Below are 15,000 nucleotides of genomic sequence, written 5' to 3'. Positions count from 1 at the left end.
ATAAAGTCTGAAGTTCTATGAAGATAGACCTTAGGCACTCCACTGGACATAGAGATACATCTTCCTTCAGAGGGCAGATTCTCTAGGGACCCCACTTGTTGGTGGGTAGCTTGTTCTTGGTGAGAAATGATGGGTCTGGAAATAGATTCAGTTCTCCTTCCAAGAACTGGACGTGGCCTTCCTCTCTAGAGAGAGCCAATATTTCACTAACTCTGGCCCCCAAAGCGAGTACAAGCAGAAATACTGAAGCCTCATAATGTCTTCTGGTTTCCTCCAAAAATCTGAACTGACTTTTAACACCGAATCTTTTTCTCATCGTTAAGGAGAGAAAATCATGAGATGTAGGTTCCGTGTTTTCTGTGATGAGGGGAAGACAGTCGACTTCTGTACTCGCTGAGACAGGGATGGATCCGGTAGCGGTACGAATTTTAGTCGTAGTTCCAATGCCAGAGGGAACCACACGCCATTTGGCTACTTGTGGGCCACTATTGCTGCTTTCCCTTTGAAGGATCTCAGCTTATCGAGAACCTTCAAAAGGAGGTTGTGCGGAGGGAACAGATAAATACTGGACCATCTGTTCCAGTCCAGGGACATAGCGTCCACTGCCTCCGCTAGCGGATCCTCGTATGGGGACACGTAACGATCTATTTTCTTGTTGTCTTTCGTCGCAAAGAGGTCTATCTGCAGCTCTGGGACTGGACTCGAGATGAAGGAGAACGATCCTGCGTCAAGGGACCATTCTGACTCTAGGTGTAAACCTGGATAGAGCGTCCGCTGTCACATTGCGGAACCCTTGAATGTGAACTGCTGGCAGGTGCCATTTCTTCCTTTCCCCCAAGCGGAACATGGCCAACATCACTTGGTTGATTTGAGGTGACCTCGACCCATGTCGATTCAGGCATCTCACTACCACCTCGCTGTCTAGAACCAATCTTATGTGGGTCGAGTGACGAGGAGAAACATTCTTTAGTGTCAGAAGTACTGCCATGGCTTCTAGAAAGTTGATGTGAAATGACTTGAAAAGATTGGACCAAGCTCCTTGGACTCTCATCTGATGAGAGTGACCTCCCCAGCCTTCCTTTGAAGCGTCTGTGTGGATAGTTACTGACGGGGGAGGAGGTTGAAGAAGTATTGATTTCTTCAAATGCTTGGCATTGGACCACGGCTTGAGACGCGTTCGCAGTCGAGTCGGTAGTGGTCTTATTAGATCTCTTCCTGCGTTTGATGCGTATTTTCTCCAGACTCCTGTTGCATCCTTAAGCTGTGCTCTTAGCACTGGATCTGTTATTGAAGCAAACTGTAGAGTGCCCAGCACTCTCTCCTGTTTGCGTCTTGATATCCGTTTGGATTTCAATAGTCTCTTGACAGATCCTGCTATTTCTTTCCTCTTCTTACCAGGAATGGAAAGTCGATGTGACTCCAAATTCCAGTGGATTCTTAACCACTGAAATTTCTGAGCTGGAGAAAGTCGAGACTTTTTGATGTTGATCTTGAATCCCAGATGTTCCAGGAACTGGATCACTATCTTAGAAGCTTGCATGCATTCTGTCCTGGATGCTGCCCACACCAGCTGCGTTCGCGAGCTTCATGAAAATCCTTGGGGCTATGTTTAGCCCGAAAGGCATGGCTCTGAAGGCGTAAAGTTTTCTATGTAACTTAAAGCCTAGGTAGGAGGAGAGATGACGATTAATTGGAACGTGCCAATAAGCGTCAGACAAGTCTATACAGTATGTGCCCTTCTGGGCAGTAGGGTCCTTATGTGTTGAAGCGTGAGCATTCTGAACTTGTAGTTCACTATGAACTTGTTGAGTGGCGACAAGTCTAAAATGACTCAGAGTTTTTCTGAGTCCTTCTTTGGAACACAAAACAGCCTTCCTTGGAATTTGATGGACTTAACTTTCCGGATTACTCTTTTGTCTAAGAGTTCTCGGAAATATTCTTCCAGAACGGCGGATGAGTGTTGGAAGAATTGAGGAAATTGAGGTGGAGGACTGCTCCAGCTCCATCCTAGTCCATTTTTAATTAGGCTGTGGGCTCAGGGATCGAAGGTCCAGCGATCCCTAAATAGCTGTAGTCTCCCTCCTACTGGAAGTATCTTACTTCTGCTGCTGTGGACCTGAGGCCTTGCCTCCTTGACCGCGTCCTACCCTGTATCCCCTTCCTCTTGAAGGGCGTCTAGAAGAACCTCTGGCTGTTCCTCTAGCTCTCGAACGAAAGGAAGAAGTCTGCCTTTCGAAGGCTGGGTTAAAAACTGGCGACTGTGTCGCCACTTGTTGAGGTACCAGCTGGTACGGGGTTGGAGGTTGTGCCATTATCTGAGGCAACGCGGTCACAGGAAGTTGTTGTTGATGTTGCTGTCGGAAGGGTTTAGCCGGCCGAGAGGATGGCCCAGGCTTTTTTGTCTTCCTCTTGGGTTGGGGACCCTCACCCAGAGAAGACTTCCTCTTAAGATCTAAGCCTCACTTTTTGAGAAGGTTCCTATTCTCTGTGGCGGCCTTGTCTACTACCTCTTTAACCACTTCATTGGGAAAGTGGTCTTTACCCCAAATACGAGAGGAGATCAGTTTCCTCGGTTCGTGCCTCACCGCAGCTGAGGCGAACACAAACTCTCTACAGGCTCTCCCAGCTTTAAAAAAGCTATAGAGATCCTTCGTAACTGTGGCCAGATGGGTTTTGGCCACAACCATGAGCATGTCCTGGTTCTTGGGGTCACTTGCCATCGTTTCTAGTGTCGTTTGCAACGACATCGATGCCGCAAGTCTTTCCTTTGTCTCTTGCTCTCTACGCAAGAAAACCTCCGACAGTTTTGGAAGTGCCTCACCGAACTGGTGTTCAGCAATATCAGCTTCCGGCTTCCCGACTGAGAAGGTAAGGTGTACGTCCTTCCAGTCCTCTTGGTCGAAGGGCAAGGTCAGAGATAACGGCTTGCACTCCTTCAAGGAGGGGCATGGTTTCCCTGCCTCCACCGCCTTTAAGGCTGCCTTATATCCCTTTTCCAAGAAGGGAAAGGCTCTGGTAAAAGAGGCCACAAAGGAGGGAAGCTTCTTACTCAAGGAGGGCACCTTTGAGTTAGAGAAGCCCCTCTCTTTCATCGAGCTCGCTAGTAACGTCTGAGCTTTACTATGGTAAAAAACTATGACCTCCTTCGGCTCCGTCTCCTCCTTTAAGGCTGGCTCCTTTCCTAAGACGGACATAGCAGTCCGGATAAGAATCTTTGTTGGGCCAAAATTCCACTTCTTCCAGGGGAATTGCTCCCAACTTTTCTGAGATCACGATCTTCCCGGTTGTCATTGGCATGTGTTCGGCATACCTCCAAGGATTGGTATCCGAGCACAGAGGAAGATCCTTCACGCTGAGCCGCTTCTGGGGCCCACGTGATGCTGCAAGTCTACGTATCCCCCGTTTCATTGCAGCTTTCTTCTCATCATTCTTCCTTTGAATTTGTTGGATCATCTCAACAATGGAAGAAAGAGTCCTTCCCAGTTCATCTGGGATAGCAGACGATGTAGAAGGAACAGGTTCTGGGTCTGGAACTGATGTAACCAACACTTCGTCGATTTCTTGCTCTTCTACTTGAAGAGCCTGGAACAGCTCCTCCTCCTGACCTTCTCCTAGAAGGCCCTTCTCAGTAGACTCCGACACCTCCGACATCCTATCGTCCAATTGGATGTCTTGAAGGGCGGCCGAGACTTCAGAATCTACCGGATTCTGGGCAGTTGGTATCTCCACCTGAGGCTGGGGGATGATTGCATCAGCCTGTGCTTTAGGGAAAAGGTAGGCCTTCATCTTCTCATTTGGAAGTTAGGGGCCGGAGGTGTTTTTCTGAAAACCCCTCACCCAGGATCGTAACGTTTCCCTGGCAGCATCCCTTGACTCCGTCGACTTAGGGTCGTCAAAAGCCTCGGTAATCAGGTTAGAACAAACTGTAGTCTCCCTCCTACTGGTACTTGTTGAGGTACCAGCTGGTACGTGGTTGGAGATTGTGCCATTATCTGAGGCACCGCGGTCACAGGAAGTTGTTGTTGATGTTGCTGTCGGAAGGGTTTAGCCGGCCGAGAGGATGGCCCAGGCTTTTTTGTCTTCCTCTTGGGTTGGGGACCCTCACCCAGAGAAGACTTCCTCTTAAGATCTAAGCCTCACTTTTTGAGAAGGTTCCTATTCTCTATGGTGGCCTTGTCTACTACCTCTTTAACCACTTCATTGGGAAAGTGGTCTTTACCCCAAATACGAGAGGAGATCAGAATACTACAGTTGTCTCTGGAGGCTGCGCAAGCTGCGTGCCTCCTACAATATTGATGTCCACAGAAGTTCTTACTGCGGACATTACAGAACACACTCCCGCACTTCGGATGGTCCTCCTATAAAGAGAAGAAAAATCCATGAGTATCAAGTGAAGGCTTTCACTTATATTGAGACATTTAGCTTATATAGAAAAGCTATAAAAGAAAGAAGGAAAGACACATACTTGTATTTCCTGCCCAGTCAATTGCTGAAACCTCCCGAGATATTAAAACTAAAGTTAATTCTATTCTAGATTACCTTTATGTAATTTCCTAAACGGAAATTTAAGGTGTAGTTCGCACCTTGAGATAAAGTTTTAATATACGGGATAGAAAGAATACAGAAAGAACTTACTTTCTATATATTGTCCGGTCTCAACAAAAGGCTGTACAGGATAATATTAAGTATGATGAAGAACTTTAGTGTTATCGCAAGCTCTGTACAGCAGTTTCTGCTAATGCATTGTGTACTACACTACAAATATAGCAACTACCGTACATTGCATGCTGTTGTGCTGGCAAGCACGCGCCGGTACGTGCCGGCGTGCGCCTGCACGTGCCGGCCGGCATCTACCCCTGTTTAGTTCAAAGATATACTATCTTTAACTAATAGGCGGCAGCCCACTGATTCGCGACTGTATGCCGGCCGGTAATCATTGCCAGCCGACAGCTGAAAACACTAATACACGGCTGCCGGCCGCTAATCATAGTGGCCAGCAGATTCGGGCTGTGTTTCCACTGCCGGCAGGCAAAGGTAATAATACCCATGCCCACCGACATTAGCCAAGAACCAGAGAACCTCCACCTGCCCGGCTGTCGGCTGTTAAGCCGGCAGCCGGGTTAGGGGTGCAACACAATAGTCAGAGAAACAGTATGGATGTAAGGTTATAAGGCGGCATTGCCATACAACCTTCCATCCAGAAAGAGTGAACTTATGGAAGGGGAGAATGTAGCATTCAGGCTTCCAAAGAATCCATAGCCTGCCAGGCTCTACCGGCAGACATGGAAGGGAGACCAAGGGAGGTCTGGGGTTCACTCTACAAAGAACAAAGGGTCTCTGCCGGCCGACACGTAATGCCAGCCGGCAGAGAGCAGAGCTGGTCCTCCATCCTAACCTATACTAGATACGGAAGTAGGACTGCATCCAAAAGAAAATAAAAGAAAGAGAGGTGGGGAAGGGATAAGGGTCCTATAGACTTCGTTCTAGCCAGAGACACACTCAGCAGTTAAGGAAGCTCATCTTAACCTAGAGTTGTCTATTAGGGAGGAAGACTGGCAATACTTGCTATCCTCCTCCCAACCAGAACAAAGTTAAGTGAAGTTATTTCGCCGGGCAACAGAGAAAACTCATTCTCCAGCCCGAGAAAAACAACACAGGACAGTCTGCTAGGCCCCTAGAGGAAGGAATCATCTCTTACAGAATCCTTCCAACGAGGACTAGGGAAGCAAAGCTTCCTGTGTCCGCCCCTAACTTAGCAAAGGAGACTCATTCTCTAAGCTAGGAAGAAGCAGACCACAGACTAGAAAACTCTGATGTTCTGCCCTAACCTAAAAAACCAGTCACTCTGGTTATCAGGTCAGGACAGACATATCCTAGAATAGTTATACCTGAGTTATTATACAGATAGAACCACTAGGATTAAGCCGAAGGCTTACAGAGGGAGAGAGGGATTGAACTTAGCCTCCGGAGGAGAAAAGAACAATCGGGGATGTGCGAAAGTATACTACTGTACGTAGAATACTAGACTAGGTAAGGTGAGAATCGATTACCTAAATCACCGAAACTCTCTCGTATACAATCTTGGAAAAAACATTTAACAATATCTTACATGTATAAAATATTTGCCTGTAGCTTCAATAATATAACACTCGGAAAAACTTATATCATGCATGAAAGTAATAGTGCCAGACGTCTAGGCTACGAAGCCTCGCGAAGGGCAAGATCGGTACCTCGACCCGTGTCGAAATCACCGAGCTAAAAACTGACGATATAATATAAGCATTCCTAGAGGAGCTAAATAGTTAAATTATTAAAGCATAACAAACCGGGAACGTCGCTCCAGCTAACTAAATGACCCAAAAGAGCGAGCGATAGCATCCAGGATGCCTCCGGTAGGCAACAGCTCTTGTTTACGTTAATATCACTTTTGATTTAATACAAAACGACAAGAGCTTACATTTATACATAGTGAAGATAATACTCAACTTTCCAGAGGCAGAAGAGGCCGGAGAAGTCATCAAAATGTTGAATTAAATCCAAAATAACAAGTGAAAACAAGGGAAAACACCGAGTAGTAGAGCTACACGAAAAGGAATAAAGAGGGCGCTACCACCTTCATCAGATACACACTGGAAACGGAATAGGAGAGATGCCTTATGAGCGGCTCTCTTTCTATTCTCGTTTCAGATTCTTGTCACTGTACCCCCTCGAAGCATTAATACTGTTCGGGGTGAAGATAGCTATGTGACGTGTCAAGAATACGTCCTCTGATATTATGCGATATCCCTGTGAGATTATTTAGGGATATTCGCTCCAGGAGTTAGAATTCTGGATACCCTGAGGTAAAATTCTCTGGGAATATCACTGTAGTCAAATATACCCTAGAAAGCTACCTAATAGGAACTTCCATCAGGACGACATGGCCTGAGCCCAAAAAAAATATGTTGTATTTGTTTGGCAAATGCTGCCTTCCTAGTTATTATTACAGTTGCTATTATTGTTATCATTGTTTTTATTGTCATAATTTGAAAAATGTTCCTAGAATATTATTATTATTATTATTATTATTATTATCATTATTATTATTATTACTATTATTATTATTATTATTATTATTATTATTATTATTTCTTTATTTTGAAATTTGAAACAATTATAGCTTCATTTTCTCATGTTATCTACCCCAAATGTAAGGTCATGACTGTTTTTCCTTCCTCCTCCTCCTCCTCCCCCTACAGATGCTCGTTCATCCTCAACCACAAGGGTGAAGTCGAGAGACTCAGCCAGCAAGACCAGAAAGCTCTGGAGACGGACGTCGTGAATACTTTGGCTTCCCAGGGCCTGAGAACCATCGGCCTAGCATACAGAGATCTAGTGCCATTTCAGCCCGCCTTGAACCAGGTCTTAATTCTTTTAACTTTTGTATTGTATTTATCTTTCTACTTGAAGACTGAACTTTATCAAGGGGTCATGGCCAGATACAGAATAGATACTCTCGTTCTTACAGAATCAACTTTCTCGTATTTTTGTATTCTGGACTTCTCAGATTGGTTGAAAACCTTCCTTTATTTTACTGACTTTATCAGACTCAAATATTAAAAGCAGACGGTTTGGTAATTTTTTATGGTAAATGGACTAAGTACTCTTTGCTGAAGCTTGCCTACTTTGGATAATGGGATTTCTAGTGTGAAGAGGTGGGACATGAAAGTTCTCTATGGAGGTGTATTTTTTTAGTAAAAAGCATACATTTTTTTTTATTCAAGTGACAACAGATAAGGAAGGCCTTTCCAGATTTAACTTCTTGCCTGTGAAGAGGCAAGTTTATCTAATTGTAAAAATAAAGAATTCCTTGCTTATAATTCCTTTTTTATAAAAAAAATTTTTTTTATGGAGAATTCAAAATATATATTTTACTAAAATATATATTTGATAAAGCTATACTTCAATGATAAACCTAAGGGATCCCTTGCCACAGTGAGTATATTTTGCCTAAAAAAGGGAGTTTCCCTTATAAAACCAAATCAATCTCAGTCACTGTGACAAAAGATATTAGTAATAGCCTAACCTTCTAATTTGATGACAACCCTTCTGCTCACAAAACAATTTTTGAATTATTCATAAAACAGAGAGGAAAGCTCAGAGGTCGATATTTTGGGAGTGACTGGAAGAAAATGCAAATGCCATTTTCGATCGATTCACTGTAATAATATGTTTGTTTTAGAAGTATACTTTACAGACAAAATATATCTATGTGTTTTCTTAAATGAAATTAAATCTTTACTTCATAATGATGTTACCGTCTATTAATGACATAGAAAATATACTATTATAACTATTAATTCATACTATTAGTAGAAAAACATATACATTAAAAAAACTTTTGAATGACATTCATAATACTCAGATTCTCATATGTAGTGGATGAAAGGCCATTGTTACAATTAGAATATTTTCTCTATTAGAATAAATGCTTCTACGATACGTTAAATATTTATAAGGCACAGCATATATCATAGCGTTCATAATGGTTGGTGAAACATTTATATGATGCATTATAGTCTTTCAGACATGATATTGTTCCTGGAAATTTAAATTGGTTTCATTTATACTCAGACTGAAGTCAAATCTGTCCCTGACTGGAACGAGGAAGACGTAATAATTACGGATTTGACACTTTTGGCGATCTTAGGAGTTGAAGATCCTGTTCGCTCTGAGGTAAGTCTCTCTCTCTCTCTCTCTCTCTCTCTCTCTCTCTCTCTCTCTCTCTCTCTCTCTCTCTCTCTCTCTCTCTCCTTTATTAAGAATCCCTTAACAGTAAAAGGTGCCAAGGAAAATAAACAATGTTATCAATGGCAAACATAATTTTGTACTTTGTGTTTTCTTAGCAGTACATGGTACCAAAAAGAAAACAATATTGTTTTCACTGAAATTTTTTTTTTTAATTAACTACGTTTTTCTAACTGTATATGTTATAAATAATAAAAGACATTGCTTCCACTGACAAACGCCCATTTTCACAATTCATTACATTTTCTTTAACTGTAGATAGTATCAAAGAAAAAATATCACTGGTATCGTTGACAAACTCATTTTGAGACTTAACTACGTTTACCTTGATAATAAAGAGTACAGCAAACAACATTGCTGTAAGGGGTAAATATATTATCACCCTTAATTATGTTTACCTTAACAGTACTTGGTACCAAACAAAACATAAGAAATATATTTCTTTAATGAATTAAACGATTTATCCAAAATAGTACATAGTAGAAAAAACGCTGCTGTTACCGGCAAACATATTTTTGCACTTTATAACGTTAACATTATATAGTAGATGGAACTTGAGAAAAATCAACACTGCTATCACTGTTAAACACAATTTGTACTTTATTACATCCTCCTTAACAGCAGATGGTACCAAAGTAAAAAACAGCAACACCTTCGTCATTGGCAAACATATTTAACACTTCATTACGTTGTCTCTAACAGTGAATGGCATCAAAGATAAAGAAACTTCTGTCAGTGGCAAACATGATTTAACACTTTATTGAATTTTCCTTAACAGAAGATAGTATCACAGAAAAAAGCTGTTGTCACTGGTAAACGTGTTTTTACTCTGCATATTTTTCATACTGTATTACATTTTCGTAACAGCAGATGACACCTAGATTAAAACAACATTGCTGTCACTGGCAAACATATTTTTTACATTTTACAACGTTTTCCATAACGGTAGATGGTATCAAAGAAAAATCATCACTACTATCACTGGCAAACGAATTTCTCGCACGTTATTGAGTTTTCCGGTAGATGGTAGCATATAAAAACAAAATTGTTTATTTTTTTACACTTTACTCTGTTGTACAAACAGGAGAATGTTCCAAAGAAATCACAACACTTATGTCACGGGCAAACTTATTTCTTAAACTTCATTACGATTTCCACACAGTAGATGGTTTTAAAAAAATAAAAAATAAAATAAAAAATAAAATCACCACTACTGTCGCTGCTCTTCAATTCATCAATATCTGAATCATGTTTGAATTATTTATGTAGAACATATTAGCAATATTAAAGGGCCTTTCTTTTCAATGCCTTTATCATTACTTTTTCTCTTTCATTCATCTTAGCATATCCAAATTATAAACTTTTCACCAGTTTAGCGTAATTGTTTTTTTTTTTATGGCCAATCCTTTGACCTACGATAACCCTTTTACCTCTTATGTGCATTTCCACTTTTTTTTCTCTCTTTTACCGTCCATACATTTCCTCCTTGACTTCCGTAGACATACCAAATCTCCTTTCAGACCTGCACATGCCCTGCTGCCGTCTTTTTCATCACTTATCTGTTAATTGCATAAACTCTTTCCTTATAATCATTCATCATAGCTTTAATTTTTCCATCATTCTCAAAAATTTATTGCTCTTTTTTCCTGGTTTCCATTCACCTTTATACGCATAATTTTACTGACATTTACCTACAGCTTCCTTCTTTCGAAAACTGTTTCAAACTTTTAATCATTTTTCTGAAATCACTATTCATTATTTCCTTATTTTTATTATTCGCAAATATCAACTATTTAACCCTCCAATCCCGAATAGTTTTCTTAGCCAACAGCTTTTCAAACAGCTTCTCTCATCTGCCTCACTTCAGTCCATACAGTGAACAATGAAAATATAGTTCTCATCTTCCATATACACTGAACTACTTTCTGTTATATTTTTAGATTGCAACAAACTTTTCGCTTTCATAAAAAAATATCTTAATCTCTCTCAACAACTAACCTTCTTCTATACCATATATCCTTAACTCGCTGCAGAACCTTTTCATCGAATCTATCCCAATCTTATTCTAAGTCCATGTATGCAACAAGCACCTCTGTCCCTTTACTTTCAAGTTTTGTATAGAATTTTAAGAACGATACAATACAAGAGTATGATTATAACACAATTTCCCCGTTGGAATTCACACAGTTTTTCTTCCATTAAGCATTTTATAATTTGTCTTACTTTTTCAATTACAATCATACCATAAACCTTCCTTGGTAAATTAAATACCATCATGACCTTGTAATTCCAGAGATTTTTATCACCATTGCCCTCAATCAGTCTTGTGATTATTGTCCTAATATTAACAATTATTTGATATTTGAAACTCATCAAAATCTTTAATCGTGTTAACCTCAAAATCACTCATCAGGAGAATTTTCATGACTATGACTAAATAACAAAATCATTCTGAAGGTATGATGAGAATGCGAAACGTACTGTTCTAAGGGTTATGAAAATCATAACCGCTGATGAAGGCTAGCTCTGTCACTGAAACCTATATATTGGCATCATGATGAATCGAACCTTACTCATTTGATAAGCACGAAAGTGATCCCACTGACATCTCTCATCCCAAAATAGATTAATGACTGTAGGTAGTAGGTTGGCCAAGGCACGAGCCACCCGTTGAAATACTACCGCTAGAGAGTTATGGAGTCTTTTGACTGGCCAGACAGTACTACATTGGATCCATCACTCTGGCTACGGTTCATTTTCCCTTTGCCTACACACACACCGAATAGTCTGGCCTATTCTTTACATATTCTCTGTCCTCATACACCTTACAACACAGAATACCAAACAATTTTTCTTCACTCAATTACTGCACTGTAATTGTTCAGTGACCACTTTCCTCTTGGTAAGGGTTGAAGAGACTCTTTAGCTATGGCAAGCAGCTCTTCTAGGAGAAGGGCACTCCAAAATCAAACCATTTTTCTCTAGTCTTGGGTAGTGTCATAACCTCTGTACCATGGGTTAGAGTTCTCTAGCTTGAGGGTACACTCGAGCACACTCTGTTATCTTATTTCTCTTCCGCTTGTTTTGTTAAAGTTTTTATATTTCATATAGGAGATATTTACTTTAATGTTGTTACTCTTATTAAGATATTTTATTTTCCTTTTTTCCTTTCCTCACTAGGCTATTTTCACTGTTGGAGCCCCTGGGTTTATAGCATCCTGATTTTCCAACTAGGGTTGTAGCTTAGCAAGTAATAATAACAATAATCATCTGATGCAGGTTCCGGATGCCATATCCCTGTGTCAGAAGGCTGGCATCACCGTGAGGATGGTAACGGGGGACAACGTCCAGACGGCTAAGTCTATCGCCACTAAATGCGGTATCTTGAAACCGGGGAAGGAGGGTCTCATCATTGACAGTAAGGAGTTCAACAACCGCATTAGGGACGAGAAAGGAGAGGTTAGTCACTCTAACAAAAAGGAAATATGGTGGGGTTTCGTCAACACCTTTGTTCGTTCCCTTTCTTTTGAATTTTTATTTCTTTCATTTCTATAAATATATTTTCCTTATCCTGATTTATTTATGGTTGTTCAGTGGTTTTCTGTAAAGATAAATTATATCAATGTATCATCACTTACCTGACGTCATTATGCTTTTCATTGCTGCTGCTGCTTCTGTTATTGCTTCAAATAAGTATATATTGATGTTCTCATGAAAACTCAAAACGCGAATAAATTTCATAATTTTCTTCTTCAGAATTTACACTATAGCTCAAAATGTATGTTATTTGTATACGAATACATGTTCTTACGAAAAAAAATCCAAATAATAACTAAATTTAAAAGGCATTTATTAATAAATCCAAAATGTTTCCACATTACATCTCATTTTTTCCCAGAAATATTTTATGAAGACGTACTACCCTTTCGTTACAGGTTAGTCAGATTCTGCTGGACAACTTATGGCCTAAACTGAGAGTATTAGCCCGGTCATCTCCCCAGGATAAATATATACTAGTGAAAGGAATCATCAACTCCAAAGTCGACAAGATGCGTCAAGTAGTGGCAGTTACAGGTGATGGTACCAATGACGGACCTGCTTTGAAAAAAGCAGATGTTGGCTTTGCTATGGTTAGTAATTGAAGCTTTCTCTCTCTCTCTCTCTCTCTCTCTCTCTCTCTCTCTCTCTCTCTCTCTCTCTCTCTCTCTCTCTCTCTCTCTCTCTCTCTCTAATATATATATATATATATATATATATATATATATATATATATATATATATATATATATATGCATACTTACATATATATGAATGAATGAAGCATGTCTGTTAAAATACATTGCTATGAGATTAATGTATGCCTTTATATATATATACTGTATATATATATGTAAATGTATATTTGTATATATATATATATATATATATATATATATATACATATATATATATATATATATATATATATATATATATATATACATATACATATATATATAAATGTAGGTAAATCTATTTCAGAACAAATGTATACATAAGTATATATACATTCATATATGTGTATATATATATATATATATATATGTATATATATATATATATATATATATATATATATATACAGTATATGTATGTATATATATATATATATATATATATATATATATATATACATATATATATATATATATATATATACATATATATATGTAGCCAAGGAAGAAAAAACCTAATATGAGATGGTACTTTTATTTTATTGACAGTGTCACATTACAATGAAAATAAAGATAAAGATTGATCGATTTATACAAGAATGGAATCCTATGAGGTAAACTTATTGATCTCTCCTCAGATAGATTAGAATTAAAAAAAATACAGTAAATGACCTCCGGAAAACAGACCATATTCTAAATTTAGGTTTTGATTTTACCAGAGGCAAGAACCTAGGTCAAAGTCAAACCGTAAATCTAAGCTATGGTTTGTTTTCCAGTGACCCTTAAATATCAACTTTACTTGAATCTGATTTATCTGAAGTCGTCAAGAAACTGGCATCATAGATGCGATGCGTCCATGCTTATTTTCAACTTGAGTTTAACTATGTCAACAATACGAAAGCATCAACTCTAATCTAGTTTTTTACTTCTCCTTTCGTGGTTTCATGAATATTTTTTCTTGCCACATGTCAGTTTTAATGATTTTTACTCATGCATATAAATAAGTAAATAGGTAAATAAATAAGCACACACATATATACATATCTATATATTTACATATATATATATATATATATATATATATATATATATATATATACATATATATATATATATATGTATATATATATATATAAATATATATATGTGTGTGTGTGTGTGTGTGTATATACAGTATAGTTGTGTGCATGTGTGTGAATTTTCTTTACATACTTTATATTGATTCCCATATAGGAACAAGAACAATAATCAGATCGTCTAATTCGTTATTAGAAACATCATCATAATTAAGGAGATCCTATCTGAAAGTTCTTCCACTTACGTAGTCTCTATGGATCTATTTTGTAGTTTTTTTTTCTGGTTTTTATACCTGATACCTTTTTAAGTAAGAAAAAGTGAGTAGAAATTGCTTAATAGAAAATTGGTTGCGAGTTGTTAATGAAAGGCTTATGAGTGTGAAGGTGTGACTTAGCTTGGCACTGTTTAAGTGTTGGATGGTTGTGTGGAACACCATAGAATCATAGTTATATTGGGTTCCTTTGTTGCAAGCATTAGCCAAAATTGGTGGTGGTGATGTTTATAAATTTAGTGACTGTGTAATTTAAATTTCTTTAGCACCTCATAGATATGCAAACTGATGCTATACTATTCACATCACTGATAGTTATAACATTGTCAAATATCGAGAGTAGCGTAATATTATGCGTTCTTTCATAGTATCTTCTAGTACCTTTTTGATTGTGGTGTACCACCCGTGTGTCACACGAGTGTACATAGTAACGACATTTCTCTTTTTTGTATATATTGATGTGACGGGCCGAGAGTAGGTTGTGAGTCAAAGGCGAGATGAATGCAACTGAGTCTTGGACCGTCACATTGGTGACAACGGAGTGACCCTTCAAGACCTCCATCCGGGTCACTCCGGGGTAACCAATGTGACGGGCTAAGACTAGGTTGCATTCATCTCGCCTTTGACTCACAACCTACTCTCGGCCCGTCA

At 38.9% G+C, this 15,000-nt stretch overlaps 1 protein-coding gene across 1 annotated transcript in view; it reads left to right on the top strand.

Annotated features, from left to right (window-relative positions):
• LOC137619483 (plasma membrane calcium-transporting ATPase 4-like) overlaps positions 1–15,000 on the top strand; it is a 230,634-nt gene that overhangs the window by 186,398 nt on the left and 29,236 nt on the right. The window contains exons 12-15 of the mRNA XM_068349545.1: positions 7,239–7,401; positions 8,614–8,715; positions 12,067–12,246; positions 12,723–12,917. Coding sequence (XP_068205646.1) covers positions 7,239–7,401; positions 8,614–8,715; positions 12,067–12,246; positions 12,723–12,917 — 640 coding nt within the window. The remainder of the gene's footprint in view (positions 1–7,238; positions 7,402–8,613; positions 8,716–12,066; positions 12,247–12,722; positions 12,918–15,000) is intronic.

The sequence above is a fragment of the Palaemon carinicauda genome, chromosome 26 (genome assembly GCF_036898095.1).
Source record: "Palaemon carinicauda isolate YSFRI2023 chromosome 26, ASM3689809v2, whole genome shotgun sequence".
In the NCBI taxonomy this organism is placed as follows: domain Eukaryota; kingdom Metazoa; phylum Arthropoda; class Malacostraca; order Decapoda; family Palaemonidae; genus Palaemon; species Palaemon carinicauda.
This window is presented reverse-complemented; position numbering and strand designations above follow the sequence as displayed.